The sequence below is a fragment of the Hetaerina americana genome, unplaced genomic scaffold, assembly GCF_022747635.1.
Source record: "Hetaerina americana unplaced genomic scaffold, ioHetAmer1.1.p SCAF_12, whole genome shotgun sequence".
NCBI lineage: Eukaryota > Metazoa > Arthropoda > Insecta > Odonata > Calopterygidae > Hetaerina > Hetaerina americana.
The window spans coordinates 24,803,976-24,828,105 of NW_027286292.1; the positions used below are offsets into that span (position 1 = coordinate 24,803,976).

The 24,130-nt window shown below is 39.7% G+C and overlaps 1 protein-coding gene across 2 annotated transcripts in view; it reads left to right on the top strand.

Annotated features, from left to right (window-relative positions):
- Positions 1-24,130, top strand: part of Ptp99A (Protein tyrosine phosphatase 99A) — a 592,897-nt gene that overhangs the window by 474,949 nt on the left and 93,818 nt on the right. For both annotated transcript variants that reach the window (XM_071582787.1, XM_071582788.1), the window contains exon 4: positions 23,428-23,542. In XM_071582787.1, the coding sequence (XP_071438888.1) occupies positions 23,428-23,542 (115 nt within the window). The remainder of the gene's footprint in view (positions 1-23,427; positions 23,543-24,130) is intronic.

Genomic DNA, 24,130 nt, shown 5'->3' on the forward strand with positions numbered 1-24,130 from the left:
TAATCGTGGCGACCGAGGAATTTGGCGAACCTGTCAGGACGGCGTGGAATGAGGGGAAGGGACGGAGGGGAAGCTCCGGTGGCGAAGTAAATGAGAAGGCGGGTAGGGAAGAGGAGAAAATTTTCAAGAGCGAAGGAAGGGTAAGGGACGGACGACATGAATGGGGAGAGGGGAGGGCCTTCTGAGCCACCGATCTCTTCCGAAAGGCTCGCCGGGCGCGGCCGTGGGCCAAGTCAACCGCCGTCACCGCCCGGAAGCCATCCGGGCCGGTGACCTTAGGGGGACCAGGAGGAAGGGTTTGAAGGTTGACGGGGGGTTGCAAGGGTGAAAGCGGAGGGGGATATCTCTGCCATCGATCAAATTGTGGACGCCCAGTTGACATCGCTTTGCCTTCGCGAAGGAGGGAGGAGACGAGGTTGGGGCTGAGGGCCTTGCGAGGGTCGGGGTGTGTCTTGGTGGCCCGCGTTTGCTTCTATTTCCGCTTACCGGATCTAACCCGGAAATGTGGGATGCCCGAGACGACGGCGGTGATAAGATCGACTAGATCTGGTCTCATGCAAGAAATGATTGAAATTTTACTGAGGAAGAATGAGGAGAAATTGATTTCCAGCATATCCAGCCAGTAGAATATACTCTGGCCCCTGGATTGTTAGTTAGAGGAATCACAATGATTACGTGTACGGATAAGATGATTATATAAGCCTATAAGATAAATCCAAATATATCGAATGGAACTCTAACTCAGGGGGAGTTATTTTAGATTCGTACTTCATTGATAAGCGGGACCACAAGCACATGTAGAAGTTGAGGAAATTTTCCTGCTAAGCAGACCGAGACATGGAATCCTTTTTCTCGCGCTCAACTCGTGATAACAGCAATAGGAACGATTAATCACGCTCCTATGATTAATTCCCCCCAAAGCCAGATTAAATGAAATGCCATTAATAATCAATGCTATGGGTTGGTTGGCCTAATACTCCTAGCATATGGTCTCTTGGCGGCTTACAGAGGAGAATATAGGTAGGTGTAGATCCATGGGTGATTGGAAAGGCAATGGGGATGACGAAGAAGCAGGACGTAGTTGAAAGTTTTGCTCATCGTTGCCGTATTTATAGCTACCGTATTCATTATTTGACTGATCCATCTGGTAAATTTTGTCCTTCATTCAGTGAGAATTTTACATGTCCCAGGAGTGAGGATTTTTCATGTCCCGCAGTAATAGAAGAGCTCCTCCAGCTTTATTCATTTTAGGATGCTCTATTGATGCTTCACATGAGGCGTAGAGTAGGACTATATGGTGATGAGACAGAGATAATACCCTACTTCTCATTCGCTGCATGTCACATGCAGTACATCGTCATCATTTGGGACCATCCTAAGAAAGTTTCATAAGAAGACTTGATGAACAAACATAAGAAATCATATTTATTTATATAAATATGCCACTAGGTCACAACATATATAACAATGATCAGAATAAACTAGGATAAAATATCCTGGTGATCTGAAGATATTGTTTGATTAAATCTGTAATTAAAGAATTCAAAGTGTGATTTTTTAAATGAAATTTTAGCCAAGTAACCTAAGTTATGCATTTCATCTGTTAATATCTGTTAATATCACCTGCCTAGCTACGGTGGCAGGATAGGAGGGGTGTTCGTTTAAATACGTGAAGATGAACTAAAAGAATCATTCCCTCATCGTAGAATTCATGGCCAGGGCACAAAGAGAGCAATTCACTTTAAGTAAATATCTTATAGCCCTTTTTCACGTAATTTATTATTCCCCGCACACATTTATATCACATGTAAACTATTATATGATACAATAAAGCATTATGCATCATAGCACTCGATCTAAGGAGTTCTTTTAAACTAAGCTGAGATTTATTTATAGATTATTAAATTAGTTTTTTGATTTCTTGCAAATTATCCCATGCTTTAGAAATTAACTTTGTCGATTATGTCACGACTTCACGCCAACCTTGCTTGGAATTGCTTCAGCGAAAGGAATTTATGTTTGTCTGTTTGTCGTGAAATCAAACTTTTTGTCTTTAAACAAATATGGAGGGCATCCACTTAAGAGCCTAGCATCTGTTTCTTCCAAATGAGTAGTGTCCTCTTGTTAACAGACCCTATGCCCAAGTCCCAGTAAGGGAAATTACGATAACTTACTCCCCAATGTGTGATATTTACGAGCCTTATGGTTTGTTGCGACGCGAGTCCTAACCTCACCTGCCTAGCTAACCTTTTGATCGATTAGTATGGTTTGTTTCTCAAGTCCCTCCAAGAATATTGGTGGAATCAGGGATTCGGTTCAAAATCGCCTCACGAGCACCTGCAAAATTCCATCGGGCAAGAGTAAAATTCCATCAACAAAATTTTTCGCCATAAAAAATCTAAAAAAATTCTATGCAAATTTTCAGACAAGTTGTCGAAAAGATGCGCTGAACACTTGTACCGGAATGTTGCCCGGATCATGACTACTACGTCGGTTTCAGTTGGAGCGCACGGCGCATCGTGAGCTCAGTCGTCAAAGTGTCTTAATGGTCCCATTATTGATACTGCTACTACACGAATAAACAGAATTAATCTTTCAGCGTGTAGTCCAATTTTGATACTACATATAATGTAATAATATATGATGCCATAAAATACTAAAATAACGTTCTTTCAGCTAAGAAAATATGCGTTAGAATTTATTAGGATTTTTTAAAGCCAATCTCTGGGAAGCAAATACATTTTTTTATCAAGTATCGAGTCACCACTATTGTTCAAGGTAAAGAGCGTACAACTGGAATTTAAATAGAAACGCGCAATTTACATCATAGGATTCATTGGACGCGGTCCCTTTCCAATATGTTGCCTCCTATACTCCATAATCCAAGTCGACCCTACGAGATAAGATTGGCCCAAGCCTCTTGGGATTCCGTCTTCTATATATTCATAAACATTCTCAATCTCACAACAGGGAAATAAAACACCTAAGAAATTTTTATACTTGAGTGCATCGGAAGATTGCCTAAGATTGCGAGAGGTGATTTTCCTCCAGGGAATCCGTAATATTCACAGGAAGAATTAATTTGCTATAGGCATTCACGAAAGTTGCAACATAAGTGTTCTCGAGTTTATTATTCTATTTCTTTTAAGTTTTTGTACGTTAACATATGCGAACTGGCAAATGCCGCTCGTAAAAGGCACCCTCTTTGGAACCGAAATTGAAGCTACTCGTATGCCGTGTAAAAAGGCTCAAGGGAAATGAAAGAAGATTTTCGAGAATAATGCACCGGCAACAGTGTAAATTTGGTGCTCCCTTTGCTTCGAGGTTCCACTGGACTCATTTTCTTCGCTGTCGGAAAACTTTCTGAGAAGTCCGCAAGGGATCCAGTTACCTCTGTTCTCCACTCATTAACCAGCTTTTCATTTTCATGTGTTTGTGTACGAAGTGGATAACTACCAGTTTTGAGACGCTATTCCACTCAACTTTTCCGTGCCCCATGCTTTCTCCATTTTACTCCTTTGTCCTCAGCAAACCCTTTTTTTCGTTTTAATTCAAATCTCTAGACAATTTTAAGCCCACTAGTTTTCTTAAAATATATTTGTTTTATTTTCTTTTTTCTCTACTCTTATTATTTTCTTCCTCGTCCTCTTGTCTTTATCAGAAAATACATTGTATGGTTTTTAAATATTTTAAAAGCATTCTTAAAATATTTTACCTTTCTTCTTCCAATGGACCCATTCAAGCATGTTCGGAAGGATCTGAAAATTTTAGTCGTCTAGATTCAATAATGTCATCATAGCAATCAAAGCGGTCCGAGAATTTCTTCGAAACGCACCACACCTCCACGTCATGCAAACGTAAACATTCATTATTTTTTTCTTCTTTTCGAAAGAATTGACTTTACAACTGCATTCCTCTGATTTCAATTCCGCCCTAAGCCTCCTCTTTTAATCCCTACTATTATTTCCAAGCTTCCTGTTTCCCCAAATATATTATACTCACTCTGCCTTCCGTGTAATGATTGCTCTGCTTTGTATATCGATGAATGTTCTACGAACCTCTGGATAAATAACCACTGACATTCCAACGAATCCGCCGCTTTTCTTCCAATTCCCAAACACATTTCACTGCAAGAGTCTTCACAGATACCTCTCTGCCTTAATTTTCGAAACCCTTCTCAAATCCGTGAGTAGCTTCGAGTAGAGAACTCGCGAAATGGCACGAAAACAATGAGCGGTTCAAAAGCTATTTGATGCTTTTGAACTGTCAAAGCTTAAAGGCGCCCACGGATCGCTGATAGTCCATGGCAAATAGCCCTCTCCTCTATTAGCCCTCTACATCTCCACTCTACCCACTCCATGATCCAGCCCATCCTTTCCCTGACCTAATTGATTCCACCCAAGTAAAAAAATTTAGAAGGCAACCATAGTTCACGCCAAACGTCCACGGTTCCTTCATGACTATCTCAAGAGAGCATCTCTGGCAAACACGCTCTATTGAAGTAGAGATGAAGGAACATACTTATTGCTAAAGTTCTTTGCAGTGTTGATGGCAGTGAATCTGGGAGGTTGCGCTCGCCACATCGTCCGTTAAAACGCTAGCGTTCAGGAAGCCGAGGTTTATACGTTTTTTGTAGCTATTCATGCACTCCCGTTACAGATCCCGTAAATGGAATACCTGGGCGCGCGCTCTTCAGTTGAAAATGTGGTATTCATATATCTCTCTATTACTAAACTAAAACAGTTTTCTTAGTTGATTGCACAACTCTAAACATAACCTGTGAAATGCAAGGGTAAGGCGCAACGGTGTCAGTAGCCCGTAAACAATGATCAAATGTGATTATGGAAATCCTCTTGGATATGATCCCTTGCAGCTCAGGATTGGAAATAGACATTTTAAGCACTAGCTCCTCAATAACAGGCTCCCGTAGTATTACATTTAATGGCTAAATCAGCATTACCCCATACTATAGGAAGTTATATGGCGTCATGTCGTATCAAAGTAAAATGGTGTCCGAAATTGATCATTATGTAGAGCAGTATATGAAGAGGTGGGTATTTCATTTTTTGTTATCATTGCAAATCTGAAAACTAATACCTTTGCATCTGTTCTCTCAAATCAGTACTCTTCTATTTTCGCTGGGAATTCCTTTAAGCTTGTTCAGAAGGCCAATCTTTATCGGCATTCCTGCTTAATCCATTAGTGTAGATGCAACAAATGTACTTCTACTATGAAAAAAAACTGAAGTTTTAAGCTTAATAACAATTTCATCCTGGCGTTTTAATTTTGTAGCTCCTTAAAGAACTGCTTTTTTGGCATATTTTAGGCTCCTTTAAAAGTGATTATTCGACATAACTGAAGCTTAGTTGTTAACCACACCCGTTGCTTATACTGGCAGGTGGAAATTCCGTTAACGAAAAATTGAATAGCATTAATTATGTTGTTTGTTCCTTTTCCTTAGATATAGAATGGTATGCACATAAAGATCCAAATGTGTTTCAAAGGCTCTGTTGTTGCTTTTATCTGTTTTTGGAATGCCGAATTTAATGTACTGGCTCCAAGGAGTTTCATAAAATTGCAAACGACGTTGTTTCAGATTAAATAGCTATAGAGAGGAGTAAAGGTTAGTCGGCAATTCAAGGGGTCTTGTATTATCCTGTCGTTAAATAATGGAGAGATTTTTAGCAATCCCCGATCTCAAAGAAACCATGTCAACTTGACTACTAAATCGATTTATCTAGCGTATTCGAGAAGTGTTGTAACATTGAAGGCTTAACATCTTTGAGCACCACCCTCTCGGAAATCTCCTTGTGCTCAAGAATTTTATATTACCTTGATATGATAAAGCTGTTGAAATACAAGTATGTGAATATGCCCTCGATATCAAAATGAAATCCATTTTGTGCTTTGATACGAGGGACTCTTCGATTTTTTTGAGGTCATCAGTGGGGTTGGTATAGGAGAAAAGCTTCACATACTTCTTTCTCTCTGATGTGCTTAACTTCTAAAAATGCACTTAATACGACTACGACTTAATATTACTCGTAGATTCAATGATTAAATACTTACCCAATGATTTAAATGAAATTTGGACCTCATGTGTAAGTGATTAGTGTTCCGTGAAGAAATACGCTAGCAGAGAAGCTATCGTTTATTTGAGGAATTCAGGGATGGAAGGATGAAGGGAATAGTCATCGGTAGCAATTTTTGATATTACGCAAAGCAATTAAAGCATTTGAACACGTCAACTATCTTTAAATGATGAAAGTTTTCAGTATTGCACTCGCAATGCAAATTACCTTCACCTCACGCCTATGCTAAGCTCGGCTTTCCGTGACAAATATGCTATGGAAACACGAGAACCAGGTTATTATGCTCAGTACCCAAACTATATGATTCGCAACATTATTTGAAATATAAACATCCACATTGCAAGAAAAGTAGAAAAGCAAGGTTTCATTATTTGATGAAATAAAAATTAACCAAGTTGCTGTTTGCCAAAAAAGAGCCATTGGGATTTGATTCGCTCATAGAGTAAAATACGGAAGACTTAAAACAAGAACTAAGGATGCAAAAATAGAAAAGGTCTTGAATTAATTGAAGACCTTCGTTCTTTGCTCAGATTTTATATGCACTTATATAAATAGACTGGTTTCACTTAGCTTAGATGAAATCGGTCGGAGCTTGCAGATTTTGCAGCATGCTCTCCAATATACCAACCTGTACGAGTAAAGCGAAGCGTGGAAAAGATTTTAACAGACAATGAGCAAAACTCGCCATATTGAGGTGAAACCAGTACAGTATAAAGCCGTAAAAAAATAAGAAGGTCGTTATTTCAATAATTATCCGCTATTTCACTAAAGTTATGCTTGAAACTATTAAGTATAAAAACGATGAATTTGAATAATGTGCATTGTAGGTACCTACTTTGTATGGCTGACGAAGTTTCATTTTACTGCCAGGGGTAAAAAGTTATTTTTGGTAAGTTTTTACGCGGGAGCAAGTCCTGATGCACGTATTCGCGGAGCAGCCGTTAAGTAATATTTTTCAATCACGTGCATAGATACACCACTTTCACGTCCGTGGAATTTGTTAGGAAACTTGAAAAATATCAAATGTGGTGCCAGAATCGTACTTGGCACCGTACTATTCCATTAACATATTGTATTGAAATAAAAAGGCTTGGTCTTTGCCCGCCGGAAATATTGACAAAAAGTTCCGTGGGGCGCTCTTATTACATTCCCATGAAATCCAGGTCGAATGGAGCTGTAAGTAAGGACGTAACTGTTAATCATCCGTAACTGCCCAGAGTAGGTAATAACTTCTCAATTACACCGATGGAAACCGTTATGGAGGTTTTTATGCGTTCTTAGTCACTGCGTTTATCTATAGCTACATTTATCTCTCCATTAAAGAATTATAGGGAACTATGGCCAGGAATCGTCTATATTAGGAAGTTTTGAATTATGAAAATACCCTGAGGCTTCTAGCGATATTGAAGTAAAACCCAAACTACTCCCCGTAAAATACGCTTGACTATTGGGAGTTAGCAGATTTTCACGGGCGTTTTAATGAAATGGTGTCTTTCGGTGTATTTATGCCTTTCGTAAATATTTAAATTGCTGGTTATTGACCTTTATATTTTTTGTGGCCATTGAGATTGTGTGTGTAATCTATTTATCTGCGTGAAAATAGTTTTTCAAAAGTTCATTGTGAATTTCATATTCTTCTTAATACTGGAATACATTACCTATTTAAACAAAACAAGGACTGTTTGTGTTAAACTCGCAGATATCATTTAGTGAGTTGCTCAAAATGCTGCATAGAGATTTTTGTCATAACTATTCGGAAAGCTTCAAGTTTATGCAACAACCTTAGAAAAATTCAAAGAACTTCGGAAGATGCCGTGACAGAAACCTTTTAACGGAATCATCCGTTAATATGTATTAAAATACATAAATTTAAAAACCAATCTGGGTCAAGGCGAATGGTTTTTGCACTTAGAAATTTCTGCAAATTTATATTATAATTTACTGTTCACCGATCATCAATAAAGGGAACTATTACTTACGGATCGTTACCCTTCGGTACTCTTATTTCTTCCTGATTTTTTTCGTGTAGTAATTTTTTTACGCTGGAGATATATTTCATTAATCCATTCTCTGGGAATGGGAACTAAAGAGTCAAATGATGTTAATTGGGAAAGATCATGAATGGGCTTGTAGATTGTGCATTTAGTTGCAAATCGAATGTGGAGTGATTTCAAAAGTAATGAGGCAATAAAAGATAGGCCGAGATGGGTAGAAAGGTATATTGTTTCTTGCCTTGAGACAGCGATTGTACTCACGGCTGTTTCTATTTCTTTTAAACTTTTGATGCGTGGGCGATGACTGCATCGCAAACTGCATTCGCTTCTGCAAACTTTTACATGAGCAAGTTATATAGGGAATAAAACTAATGAGGCAAGATCACCCTGGTTTGTATGAGAACGAGAAAGTCTTCAACATATTATACTTGCGAACATTGAGTTTTGCAAATTTACCGGTATTTGGGATAATCTCCATTATAATTGCTCAAAAAAGAGGGGAAAAGAAATATTTTAAGCCCTAAGCATAATTTATACTCTAATCGCAATTGGAATCTTAGGATTTGCAGTATGAGCGCATCATGCAATCAAAATAGGAATAGATGTACGAGTGCACGCTTAAAAATATTTTACCTCAGCAACAATAGTAATCGCAATTCCAACTGGTATCAAAATTTTCAGATGGAATGGAATCTACCTTACTTGGCACCCAATTTAAACATAGGCCATCTTTAATAAGTTCTTTGAGAGTTCTTGATTTTTATTTTATTCTCCGTAGATGGTCAGACATGAGTAGTTTTAGCGAAGTCATTAATTGATATCGCAATAAGTGACACTCATTGCGTAGTGCGCAGCACGCTTTCATCATTTTCACGATGGAAGCTGTGTTTGCTATTATGAGATGAATAGTTCAGTGATTCCCCTTTTCACAGGTGTATCGTTAAAAAAATAATGTCAAATGCACAATTCAACACTATATTGATAGGAGAAAAGTTTAACTTTCTTTTCACAACACTTCTTGGTACCAGCGGGAATGCCGATAAGATTATGTACCTGAAACCAAAGGGCAAAATATTTGGTTTTAGGTGTATGTAGACAGGTGTATATAGAGTCCAGTTCTAATGAAGTTCATAAAACTTCTGAAAACAACATGCCTCCATATCTTTGTAGTAACATGAAATCCGATAGATTAAGGTCTCAGAATATTGGGGTTGACCGAATTTCTCAATTGATACTCCGCAGTCACCATCATTAAATATGTTAAATTTAATATCTCAAACCAAAACTTTAATAGCATCACAAAATTATATGTGAATAATTCCTCATGATTATCTAAAAAAGATGCTTTTCTCTCCTGCCCGTTTTTCTCCTTAAGCTAAACTTTAATATCGCTCCGCCTCTCATTTACCAAATTTCCGAAAAACATTGCTCATTTGGTTTTCAATCGCGAAGTGAATGATTTTCAGGTGTTTAGCAGATTCCTTCCACAGGCCAGAGGTTTCACTTTTGACCCGAAGACGCTAGATGCGACACCTCCGAAAAATTTCCATAATGAAGACTAAGAGCAGCCAAGCATCCTGGAGACTTCTGAATATACAGAACGATTCGGAGAAAGCCTCCAACAAAAACAATTATTTTCATTTTGACTTTTTTGCTCACCGGTTTCATAAAGAAACTTCCCACAACTTTCAACTTGCCGACAGATGCTAAAATAGTTCGGAAATGACGGTTTTTTTACATCCATAAAGTTTGAAACCTGAAATTTTTATATAATCTCTCCTCAATATTTCTTATTGTAACCTTTTTCGTGGTCATTATTATATTTCATTTAAATTGCAGAAGGCGCCATTTTTGTAAGCCCTTTCTTAGTGTTATCTTCTTACATCTACATTCACGAAGGGCCCCGGAGTGATTGGTCAGCACATGATTATGCATAACGAGGAATATGGGCAGAAGACGGCTTTAGGACAACAACTATGAAAATTGTAATTTTGACTAGAAAGCATACCCGTATTCCTCGCTCCATGGCCCTTTTTACCATTTAAGTTCCATGTACGCTTAATGCATCCGTCGATATATAACCGCGCCTTTTCTCTTAATAATTTTTCCAATTTCGTTTATGCCCGACCTGGATGCTCAAAATCCCAAACAAATACCCACCAGCGCAGAAAAAAATTAGAGCTTTATAAAAAAAACGAACCGAACACCTATTGTGTCTCTAAAATTTTGAATTTTTAGGACTATATTATTTCTGATTTGATGAGTAAATTTACTAGAATTCTTTGAAGAGCATAAGTCATTGCTGTTAACCTATACCAAAAATGATGGCATAGTATAGGCACTTTTGACGAGTTACTATTTTTTATCCTTCTAAGTAGCATATATCGTACTCTTTCCGAAGATGTAAAGTATAATGATGACCTAATTTCGTTACGAATTCCATTGCTCCTTTGAAAGAGTTTCCCTTTCGTTTGCTATACTCGTTTAAAATTAATCAAACATAAATACTCCTAAAAGAAAACTGTGTCAAAAACGTAGAAGAAAATAGCAAACCTTTTCAGCCAACCTAAAAAGCTTCATTTTGAATATTTTCAAAGTTAAATTCTCCAGCCCTCGAGAGATATGGCAACACTATAAAATTATGATTGTTTTTTTGCGAAGGAAACTTTTGAATAGCCACGTAACAAAATTCATTTCTAATTTTTTCAGTTCACCGCTATCATCTATTATTTATAGTAACCTCAGTTAATATATTTAATTTACGGAGCATCATGATAGAATAACAGAATAAAATTATCCGACATAGTAAAATTCTCCTAGCATGTTCGTGAATTCGTATATGGTATCATCAAACTTAAAGATGTTTAGGGATATGTGTAAAATGCTCCCAAGGAGCTAATATTTTCAGGAAAAATGCATTAACTTCATTTAATAATTTATGTCACGGTCAGCTTGATCACGATCACTTAGCACGGTCAGCAGTAACATGTTCATGATCTTCCAATATCAGTTTTTCTTATTATATTCTGACTGCGGGAGATATCTTGTCCTCTTGGTTCGACTTTCAGTGGGTATGTGATGCTCTGTCAAAACATGTATTGTTAAATGTTTGGCTCTAACTATTTGAAATAATTTCTCTCCGTGTATTTTGGATCGTTATTTTCGCTCTGGTGAATTATGGTCTCACAATTACTTTTTATATCATTATTTCTAAGTTTTTGTTTGCGTCACTTAATATTTATATCATATTGCGTACTGATGAAAAACGAATTCACGTATATTTAACTATAGGTTACCAATGTTCAATGTGTTTACGCTTAAATATGTACATGTGGAATTATATGCTGACCAAATTAATGTCGAATATTAGTGTTTTCATCGATGGGCAAAGTTGTCCATAAATATCAATAGGAACTTATGTAATCATTATCTTTATATTTTATATATTTATTTATTTCTATTTTAAAATCTATTTAGTAAATGTATTTTTTTCTATTGAAAATTCAATAAATGTGAGTGAAAAATGCATTAAAATAAGAGTGACTCGTGACACCAAGCGAACCTATTCATTCTGGTCAGTTCACTTAACCGGATAAGACTTAATGCCGTGTGGAATAGAATGGCAAATGATTTACTACGTTCCATCTGTCGAAAGTTGTAGGAGACGAAAGCGAGAAGCATGTACCCTTGAATAAATAATTTCTCGGCCATCGTTTTTCACCTGAACTCTGTAAAGGGGAGCAGCATTAATTAAGTTGCTGACAGAGGCATTCGTCGGAACCTACTTTAATTAATTTCGAAACTCGCTCTTAGCCAATACTTCAATCGTTTTTGATTATATGCTCTCAAACAATATCCGTAGTTTCTTCGCTAATTAGGGAAGGCGATAGGAAGGCTCAAATGAATTTTTTTTCTTTTTCTGTACGATTCTGACTTATTTTTCTTTAAACTCGGTTCGTTAAGCCTTCATACGGCGAAGAAAATACTGCATTCAGAGCATTCGCTACATATTTTGCCCTGTTTTAAAAATTCGTTTTCATTTTTAAGTCTTTATTACTCTAATTCATTCAAATAGCTTTCTGTGAGATACACATTTGGGGATATGTACCCACCTTAAATAAAGAAATGTAGGCGTAAATTAACATCGGGCAACCAATAAACCTAAACTTATTTAATTATTGACTATGTTATACTATCATTTCAAAAAAGGGTAAATGAGATATCTAATTTCAATTGACATACTCAAAACCATTAAAATTTGTTGAAATACTTTATCTCAATTTATTATATTTACAAACGCACAATTAAAACCCTGAACTTGAAAGATATTGGCATATTAATGCCCTATTTTTGTGTAGTGCCTTTCACTATTTATGGTTTATTGTATCACAGGCTTTACTTTTATGTCACTTTCAAGCAAAACCTCATTTATTAATAGGTCGTTTTTTTCCTTTCGTCTTAACTGTCATTTCGTTTCTCGTAGGAGCTCAAAGGCAAATTGGACTCTTTCTACCAGATAACCAATCATTTGTTTCCATTTTAAGAAAATTCTAAGGAGATAATTATTCCACTTCAAAGGAAGAAAGGAGCGAATCTGAATTTCTAATTGGCGTTGGTATCTTCTTTGCTTCGCCCTTTTGAGATAGGGAAATAGGGATTACGTGGCATATTCAGCATACCAGTGATGATTTCAATCGGTTACTGCCTTATTCAGGCCTCATTAAGGAAGCCATCAAATGAATTCGGTTATGGGAATATAGTAATCATTTTAACACTATTTGTGATGAAATTAAAATGGCAATGTGTGGTTTGAGAAGAATGGAAGTTTTGCCAGTGTGCAGTTGCCATTAAAAAGCAGCATCTACTTTAAGTTCCGTTTCTATGTGAGGGAATCTCACAGTAATCATTTCATCTCATGCCGTACTCTGACTATAATGAAGTTGCCATATTTTATCTGCAACAAATGACATATTTTGAAATTTCGCCTAGAAATAAATGTAAGTGCACGTTTAATTCCTTTTTTGACGATATGATCAGTTTCATAAACCAGACAGATGGCTATCACGCGAGTACTTTGTGATCCTTTGATGGTTTATGATACTTTTTGGCTTGGAGGCATGAGCCATGAAAGGTAGGGCAGAGGCAAATTGAAGGCGATGAAGACAGAGCGTTGAACATCAAATGAAAAACCAAGCCGTGATAATTAACCCAAACTTTTCTTTGATATATGAGGGTAGAATCACCGCGTAACAAGCCCTACGGCGTGCGAAGTTCACGCCTCAGGGTAAGGGAGCGTAGTCTATTTTCCTGTGCTGCCTGTGGTTTTCCTGGAAGATCCGTAACCCGAAAATTCACAGTGTGGGTGAGGGTTAGAGTGCTCAGAGTTATCATACAGTTTGATCCTTAACGCTCCCACTGGTAGTCGAACACTCTACCACTATGCTACCATACCCCACCGAATGGGCAGATTAAGTGAGATGCGATGAAGTTCTCAGAAAAATTTGTACGGGAAAATAAGTAAAGGGAAAAATCCCACAAGAAAGAACACGGAATAAAACCATAAGCCGGACTAGAGAAAGAGATTTTAGGTGGAAAATTTTATAAGGCCATAAGAGAACTAGAGTATGAAAGGGAAGAATGTAAAGATGCAGCTAACCAAACTTCGAATTGAAAGACATTCATAGGGAATTAGTTCAGGGAGGATGAAGAGTAATCCGGTAAAAACACTTTTGGAAATGATGGAGTAAAGTTTTCTATGTTTAGCGTTGGAAGCAAATTGTCATTATGCGTTCCCTCGAGGGCATTCCCCCGAGACATTGAACCAAAGGTTGTGAACCGGATGACTTTTCAGGAAAGATAAATTGAGTTAAATGCCTTTATTTCTAAGAATATGTCCTGCATTGCGATCTATTTGAATCGGAAAAATAATAGCAGTTGGCAAAGAACATTTATTTACCGTAGTTTTTTAGATGTTTGGCTTTCGTTTGTCGTCATCGCTAATCGTGTGAAGGAAGTAGCAGAATTAATGGAAGACGAAGAAGAAGAAGAATTTAAATTCATCAACATGTTGTATTTAATCAGAATGATCTATATGCTTAACATATTCACCGTAGATAGGATCTGACATATGGGCATTTGCATTCAGTTATTTCTTTGATTTCAGATATGCACTCGACCATTCGTTACAAAATGCCTGGATTTGACTTGGCCTCCTCCTGTCTGAGCGCTTCAATTATAATTTCCTTCATTTTCCATGTGACGCTATCCACAGGTAAAAATCATTCTCAAATTAAGCGGATATTCGTCGAACCTTATTTACATTCCTTGAATGACTCTTTAACCAACATATGGTTATCATTCTCTGCCTCATGAATCCCAACTATTTGCCTTAAATTTTAATTTTGGCCCAACTAAGGAAAATCAACAATTCTTCGCCTGCCTCTCATTTTTCTAGCGAATGTGCCCATGCCTTTAAAGGGAAAAGAGCAGATGGCTTCAGCAAGGATTAGTTCCTTCAATTTATAAATACGAGAGGAAACGGTCACGAAGGGCCATGGTCCCGGCACAGATGGATTGCATTGTGTGGCCGTCGCCCAGGCGGAAGCGGGTGTTCGACTGGGGTTCTTTTTTAGGAGAGGAAGAGGAAAGAGGGAGCACTGGCAACACTCGAAACAATCGTCTTCCGAGCAGTCTCCGCATCTCCTCGAACGGAATACATCCGTTTAAAATTTTTACCATGTTTCCGTCCACCGAGTGGCGAGAGGGAGGGAGAGGCGGGCGGCGGGAGAGGTTGGGCGAAGTGGAAGCTGAGTACAATGTTTGCTACCCTCCTCACCGTTTGAACTCGTGTTTGAGCGGCAAAAAAGTTAGGAGGTTGGGGGTAAGGTTTTAGAAGGATGGTCGCCAGGTGGACGCGGGAGGATGGGGGATGGAGGGGGGAGCGATGCGGAGGGGTGGTGAGGGAATGGTGCGTGGTCGACGGGGCGGGAGGAAAGGAAAGGCCAGCGCCGCTCGTGCGGTGCTTGGCGTCCCCGTGAATCGGTCGGGTCCGTCAGTGTGTTCAGGGGTGGTTTTCGGGTGTTCTTTTTTTTCCTCGGATGAGGCGGTGGAGGATTTGTGCGGGGTGTGGGTGCCGTAGGGAGGGGAGAGATGGCTTGTTTCCGGGTTGGGGGGAGGGGTCCGGGAGGAAGGCACGAAAATTCGACGGTAGGGAGGGAAGGCGGTAGGGAGGGAAGGAGCCCCGGGGCGAAATTTTCACGGGACGGCGAGCATTGACGGCGGGGGGGGGGGGAGAGGAATTGAGGGGAGAGAGGAATGAGGGGAGAACTTTGCAATGATCGATTTTCATCCCCGTTCCCGAGCACTTTTGGAATATTTGATAGGCTCCGTGGAGACGGGGGGGAGGGCGGGGGGGGGACCGAGACTCCCATCTCCTCGGTTCCCGCCCCCACATCCCTCTCCTTTATTTATCTCCATGTTTACTTCCCTCGCCTTCCTTCGTCCGTGTCTAAATATATACGCCGCGCCCCACCGTGAACCGTAATGGTGACGAGCGGTGCGCAAGTGGTGCACGCCTCGTCTCCGTTGACCATGATGCTTGTGCAGTTGCCGTGCGAAGGATTGCTTTTCTTTCGTCGTTTGCTTATTTTTTTCGGTTGATCACCGCTTAGCTTCCGGATATCCGGATATGCATTAAGCATGTCGAATCGTCTCAAATTGAGTTCTCCCTCCCAACCTGCGAAAAATAAAAATTTGCAACGCATCTCCCTGCCGCACCAATTGGCTCCACCGTCCTCTTCTCTCTTTCACGCGCAATGGATGCCACACTCCGTTGATTGCCCTAGCATCACATTAATAGCCAATAAATTCATCTCCATTGGTGCGTGCTTTGCCAAATTTTTTCGGTTTTTCGATGCTTCACAATGGGTCCCTTTGTGGCTGCGACGTAGGCTGTTCTCTTTGCCCCGTTATTTTTACCGGCGCGCCGTCCTCCCTGTGGGATTCATCCTGCTCCGCGACAGATTCCTGCATGTATTTCAAGGTATAATTTTTTCACCGATTTTCGATAATAGGCCCTGGGATAAAATCTGCTGATGGGTCGAAGACGACTCTTTATCCTACTTGATTAAACCCACAAGTCCCAAGAAGAAACCCAGAAGTATCCCAAGATTGATATGAATGCAATACTAGCCAAATAACCCGGGTTCGATTCTCTGGCAAGTCCCTCTGGGCACCTGCAGCTCCAACCAAGCTATGTGAATTTTCGGGTACCAGATCTTCCTGGGAAACCACATCCGGCACAGGGAAAAGAACTGGCCCCCCTACCCTGATGGGTGAGTTTCACACGTCGTCGGGCTTAGTACTGGGTGAACTCTATCATCACCAACCAAACCGACCTTCGGGTTGATTACTGTGTTTATGGTTTTATATCATCCCATAAATGTACAGCATATAAACTATCATGCACAGCAAAAAAAATTCTCTCTCTAGTATTTGAACTTAGCGATAATAATTTAAAATTGGCGATATTTTACCTGTAAAATCTATTGCAAGACAAGATCCACTGTGTTTCGTATGTATTATACACACTCTTATCCAAAAGAAACACGATTTTTTATTTCGATGGAATAGGTATGGATTGATTACTGAGCGACGAAGAAGGAATACAGACTACCGAACGAAAGGAGTCACGTTTGCGGAACATGCTAAATACATATCTGGGAGGCACTGCAACCTCCAACTTCCTTTGATGGGCAAACAGTAGAATGATTTGTGAGACCGCCTTTATGAGATATTACCTCATCGTACGGATGGAAAGCATATGTAAATAAGGAGTGTTGATTCACACGCGCTAGGACACGTTAAGCATATGTGTTAAGTGTTTGCAGCACATCGGAGACCGTTTCAACTGCTTCAGGAATTAGTTGAGTAGCATCAATTAATTTCTACCTCTTTGGTGAAAACTATAATGCTAGGCGTAAATCTTATGTAAAGCGTTGCACGAGGAACTAGTAGGACCCTCTTTCATATTGAAGAAGATTAGGAGAGACGAGTCCTCTTTTAATGTTGGGCCATTCTAGTTTTCACTCCGATAGCGAGGATGTAATTTATGTCACACAGTACATCGGTAGACTAAAGATGCCATGTGAAGTAAATGATACATGCACTCCAACACCGAAAGATTGTACTCATCCTTCCTTCATACCATTCGCAAACATTAAAACTCAAGGATGACCACCGAATTATTATTTATGCATAATCTTAATCGAATAACCTATTTCAGCGTTTTTGATCCAATACATTGTAACGGCATCTGACATTCACACAACAGGGTATGGGGACCAGTTCCTTTCACTATGCCACCTACGGTTTCCCAGAAAGAGCTGATACACGAAAAATCACACAGGTTTGGTAGTGCTGACGGTGCCCAGAGGAGTCACCCGGAATCCAACTCGGGCCCTCCGCTCAGCAGCCCAGCGCTATGCTGGACGTCACATGAAATCTAAAATTTAACTCTTCAATCATATGATCAGTGAAATATCAAGATCGATGAAAACCTATGGCCATGTACTTTTAACTGCCTATAATAGAAGCGCATTATAAAACAAATGCATATCTATCCCTCGGTACCGAAATTAAAAGAAAATGTTCCAGCACCCGACCGATGTGGTGTCTTTCAAAGAATGATGTCGAGGTAAATGAGTCATGTGGATGCTGGGATGGAAAAGGAAAGATTGGACGGGATGGGGGTTGACATGATGGCGAGCTCCCAGCCGTGCGTGCTGCTATGGTTGCTTTTCATGTCTCGTGTGTGTGTGTGTGTGTGTGCGCGCGCGCGCGTTCGCACGAGTGGGTTGGGTGGCGGAGGAAGGGAAGAGACCGGCTGATAAAAAAGCATTCATTGAAAGCAGGTCAAGTGTGAGGTTGCAATGGGGTTCTTATCGATGTCATTACCTGTATGCTATGAGCAAAAGTGTACACGGGAGAGAAAAGGGGAGTATTCAGGAGTGGAGGGGATGGTCGGATTGAAGCCGCTCAAGGGGGTGGGTGGATGGATGGCGTAGGTACGGGGAGGGGGTGGAATGTGTCCATTATTCCATTGTAACTTATCTGGAGCAGAACCAACCATGCAAATCGCACGCGTTCTCGGGCGTGTCGCTGCCGGGAGCTCTCTCATTCGGAGCCATCGCGGACAGCCAACCTCTCGTGCACGGCACACGTCGCCCAAGCCATTCAATTCCCTCGGCTCCAAATCATCCATTCTTCTCCGGCGACAGTGGAAAATAAAAGTAGCTCCTCTCGCGGAGATTCATGACATGCTGTGAGGGAGCGGGGATGAGAGAGAGAGAGTGAGTGAGAGAAAGAGGACGGAGGGAGGGAAGAGCATATAATGTCATCATTATCTTCTCAACCTCCCTCACGCTCTCACAAAGCCCGGGGATCGAATCAGTGTGGTCGACGGCTAACATTTCTTCTTGACGAATCTAGTGCCCGGGTTCGAATCTCGGCGTTGGTTATATGTCTACTTTTGGATCCGGGTGTCCCCCTGTCCAGATTCAATCGATACACCTGGAAATCCCCATAGAAGGGTCAGCTGCGTAGCATTCTGAGCAGCGGAAATTATGAGCTGTGTAATGTGTCTTGTAACCCCGTAATCTCAAGGGTATTCCGCACATCATGGAGCTTGATTCGCGGCATTCTCTGCTTTTACCCTTCAAACCAGCACTTGGAGCTGATTCCTTTTCTGAGCCGTCTAAAGCTCGAGTCTAAATTTCACTGATCAGACCTTCGAAGGGAAAGTCAAATAGTGATTCTTGTGCGAAATCCTTAGCAAATATATTGATCGGATTTGAAGCTTTCCCGACAGCTGTAGTCATATTAAAGTTATCTCTGCAAAAGAAAGATTCAAGCCATTACTGTACAAAGTAATTCTTTTTCCGACTATTTGATTATCTAATTTCTAAACTAATTCTCAAGCATTAAGCTATTATGCAAAATGGGTCGATCATTCCGGGTGTGGATTCACTCATTACCAGCCGCCGTATCGGTAACAAGTATGATATTATGTTTATGTGAGTGTAGGTGGACAGTAGGGACCAGTAACATGGTACATCAAAAGCCTACCCTAACCTGATAGACTACTGCTCACATGGTTTCACACGCACGTCAAAGGGGAGCATTCTCGACGTGGAATCTGAAGGGGTGAAACTTCGGGCTAGCCGCTCGACTCCCAAGTCTCTCGTTAAGACCGAGCTAATTCCACCACCAAGTTTCTTCCCGCCATCCTTCGCTCCTCCTTTCTGATCGCAAATTGCTCACCCATCACTAATGGCGGGCAATGACCCCAGATGTCGCTCGCCTCACCAGCAACATTTATCCGTTCATGTCAACCCTTTCCCCCCCTCATCCCATTGTGACGTCATCCGTCACCTCCAAAGTCCCTCTCCTCTTCTCCGCGTGCAGCATTCTGATACCGTGGATCTCTCCAGCCGCTATTCGGTTTTAATGTAAAGGTTTCATGTTGGACATGGGGAAGCTTTACTTTTTCAACAGGATCGAGATTTTAATTGGTAAAAGCTTGCCGAAATTTAATCATAAACATTTCCTCTCGTCACTGTCTCCCTTCGCCTTTGCCTTTCTCTCTCTGTCTGACTTTCCCTCTCCCTCTCTTTCAGACACACTCTCTTACCTGCTCTCCCTCTCTCTGCCTTTTCTCTTCCTTTCCCTTTTCGTAATTGCCTTTCTCTCTTCCTCTATATATAATTATATAAATATATATATATATATATAAATATATATATATATTTCTCTAATCCTCTCGCTCACCCTCACTCGCTCCCTCTTTTTCTCTACCTCTCTCTCACCCTCTCTCTCGCTCTATTTCATCCTTTTCCATCTTTTTCTCAATCACTGTCTCTCTCTAACTCCATGTCCCTCCCTCAACCCTTCCCTCTATCCATCACTAATTCTGCGCACTCGTAGAGAGGCGACATTTCATATTATCCCAAGCCAATGCATTCGCGTTGCAGCCGGTCAGCCATGGCCTGTGTCCGATTCAAATCAACGTAAAATCCATAGATGGAACGGTGGTTGCAAAATAAAATAAAAATGCAAAATGTGGATTATGAAAAATAAAATATTCCTGCTGTTCAAAAATTTCATACCCGTTTTAATAAATATTATCGGAATTTGCGATCGAGAATTTACTCATTCTGAAAACTTTAGTTTGAAAAAATTGTTCGCAGATAGAGGGACAAAAGTAGATGCTCTTCATTATATATATATATATATATATATATATATATATATATATATATATATATATATATGCATATATATATGCATATATATATGCATATATATATGCATATATATATATATACTATCCTTTGTATTTATTCTCCTGGAAGAATTTTCTAATGGGATAGAGAGGCTCAATTTCCCCACAGACGGGGAAATATTTTCCACGAATAAGAGCCGGAAGACATTGATCATTTGCATTCTAATGAATGCCAACCCTTGTGTCCCATTAATGTGGATTTATGTCAATTTGAATTCGATACGCAAATACGGCCGGTGCGCGAACCGCGATGTGAATGCCCTGTCATTAGCGAGCCACTCTTTACTCCAATTTAAGGCAATGCACATGCATCAAGTTATCGCGCGGCCCCTAGCCTTTCCCAATTTTCAGAATGGGAATGAAGCAAGTTATATGTACAGTTTCGTACACCCTCGTGCGACGCCTGTTGAGTATACTATGACAAATGATTTAAACGCGGAAAAGGAGAGTTTTGCACACGTGCCACCACAAGCTGGAGCGGGTAGTGGAGCGCTTCTTAGCAGGGCGAGTTAGAGTTTTTTGCATTACTTCATTTATGGTTAGTATCGGTCTTGCTAAATTCAAGTTTCAGTTTACAAATCTCCCATGTATTGCTCGCGATTTCAAAACTGCATCTTATTTCTATGGTGTGCCAAAAAGTAACCCGAATACTTCATCGATCCTTGGCTTCCCCTTTATTCTCTCGCGCTGCGTGCGGGCAAATGAGCGTAGAAGATAATTCTATGGAGGCCAGAGGCGACACAGGGAGGGGGGATTTTGTTGCTCCCTCCCCCTCGTGCTGGCTCCTCAAGGTGAGAAACTGGAAAAAATAAATATTTCACCCAGTGAATCCACTCGGCCTTATTCGCCAGGTCCGCTTTTTTTGAAATCCTCCATCCCTCTCTTTTTTCGGTATCAGTGTAGATAATCATACTTTTCACTCATGAATTTCTTTATCACCATGGAAGGTTACTCCATCCATATTGTTCAGGTAACCTAATTGCTAGTAGTTACACTTAGAGTTACGTATAGCTTGCGAGTTGAATCTAGGCATTTACATTCATGCGGACCTTATTTCAATGCATTAATTAGAGAAAGAGTAAGCGCGGCTAGTATTTATTTGCATATTTTCCGATTTATGTTATCCATCACATGATGTTGTGCTCTCAGTAAATTCCACATATTCTTATTTTGCATGGCTTATCTTTCATAATGTCAAGCTAATCTGTATCATAGATATCTCACTTAATTCAAACTATTCCATTTACGAAATCGTATTGAATCCCGTTCGCCATATTAATGAATTTGATGTTTCACTTCATCCTTCAATCCACCGTTAAAAATAAATCAATGCGTCCATCGTTTTATGATGAGGCTGTTGTGATTATCAATCTTGAATAACCACTGATTTCGGGTTTTCATTTGTGCTTACAATACCGCACATGCGTGACTTTTCCAATAGTGCTTCGCTATTCACTGCCATTGACTATGTTTTCTTATTTTTATAGCATTCATTTAATTCATACTACCATCTCAAAGGTTTCGCTAGCTTCCATAGCTGGTAGCTGGAGTTAAACTCATGCTTGATTTAATGTAGTCCTCCATATCAAATATGTATTAGCCATTAGACTGTCATTGTTCTTAGTCATGGAAACTTGCCTAAGTGGGTTTGGGGAAAGGGCTTTGAAACGCGCACAGGGGTCTAACTTTGGATGGATGGAAGGTGTTAAGCATTATGGTGCAACTCGCTGCCGGGAAACCAGGAAAATACTGTGGTCTCCAAATCTATTTCACTCAGCATAATCAGAGCATCAGTTGGCTCATTCATCTTTCTTTTTCCATGATCCTAACATACAATATTTAGTTCTACCTCATTTCTTGAAATTAATTGACAGACTTCATTAGTCACTCTACTCTGTTTCGAATACTAGACATTTCGATATCAGGATGGGTAATTGAGAACGCTACTTTGTTATTGGATAGCCTGACCCATCGGAAGCAGGTACACTGCATATGCAACCTATAATGTAAGATAAATGCTAACCATTTAAGTCTACCAGTACCTCAGAGGGAATTATCTCATCTCCTCATTATATCTGAAAGTGTTACCAAAAGGAGGAGTGTAAAAAGAATGACTCCCGAACGGACCGATGTAAGGAATCAACTTTTCTTGAATAAGTTTTACCATGACAGCAGGAAATATCACGTTGGACTGCCTGAAATACCCGAAATGAAATAATACCAATGCTCTGCTTGAAGGCCAATCTAACCCCCCTACTCCAATAGCTGTTTACCTAACATTCCCTGCCACTTACCCTTATGGTGGGGTTCAGTTTAAGATGGAGATGTATTGCTTCTCAGTATTATCTGTTCTCTCATCGGATGGCGAAGTTATATTCATAATATTTGAACTGACGTGCATAGACGTAACATTGAAAGATCTTAATTTAATAATAAGCGTTGTTTTACTAATTAATGGTTATAAACATAATAGAAGGGATAATGGGAGATCTTTTGAGGAAGAACAAGAGACAAGTACATAGGGCAACATTAAAAAACGTAAAACAGGGAATCGACCAAGGGGTTAGTGAAATAACACTGTATAGAGAAAATTGCAGGGCTGAAGTAAATCGATCTTAGAATTGAAATATCGACGATAATGTTATGTACAAATATTTCAGAAGAATGGTAAATGAATAAAATATTCCATACTCTTGGTGGTAATTAGTTCATCACTAAGGGCGCATACTATGAATTCGTAACCTCTTTTTAGAAATTCAATTCATTTCAAGGAATGAAAGAGAGCATAAGTATATTTACCCAAATCTTAGCGCTATTTTATATTATTTAATTATTCCTTGATGAATAAAACCTCACATCAATGAGCATATCCACATTGCTTTAACGGAATTCCAAATAGGGCCACATTCCTTTTACACCGTATGCAATCCCGTATTTTCGTAAATTTTTTTCATAATAGTTTATGATTTGCCTCTAAAACTAATTTTTGTTTTTTTTCCAGTCACATACTCTTACAGGATTGGACACGTACACCCAGTACCTGGTTTCTCTGCAGGTGTTCAACCCGGAAGGACCAGGGCCGATTACAACCGTACTTGTGATGACCGACGAAGGAGGTAAGTTTGCTTTCTTTGAACTCGATTCCCAACGCCACAGTTCGGGTGCGGCGGAAGACCGAACTATCAAGTCCTTTCGGACGCCGTTCCATTAAAACGCTACTGTACATGACAGTGGCATCGGACGGCAAGCTGTCAAACTAGATGGCTTGTCTTCAAGTTCAAGTAAAGTCTTTTAAAAAGATGGCGGTATCGATTCTCCATTCTGTTCTGGAATATTAGTGCTAGCATTTGAAATATTGTGTTAAACTAATTTAAATTTTATATTTAATTAATTTAAAGTTTTAATTAAACAAAGCTACAAATTATTCGAAGCTTTTCCACTGGGAAAAGATGTAATTTATTAAGTTTCAAGTGAACTTGGATGCAGTGCATAATATTCCAGTAAGCCATACTTTCTAAAATATTTTATGTTTTCACTAGTTTAATAGCTTACGAAATTTCCCTCCACCAGTAATTTATTTATAGTTTCCATGTGGGATTTAGTTCATTATATCCATTTCGTATGTTAAAAAATACTTACCATAAACACATTAGAATTCAAAAGAATCATTTCTAAGTATGTACAAACACGACACATGTTAGCAT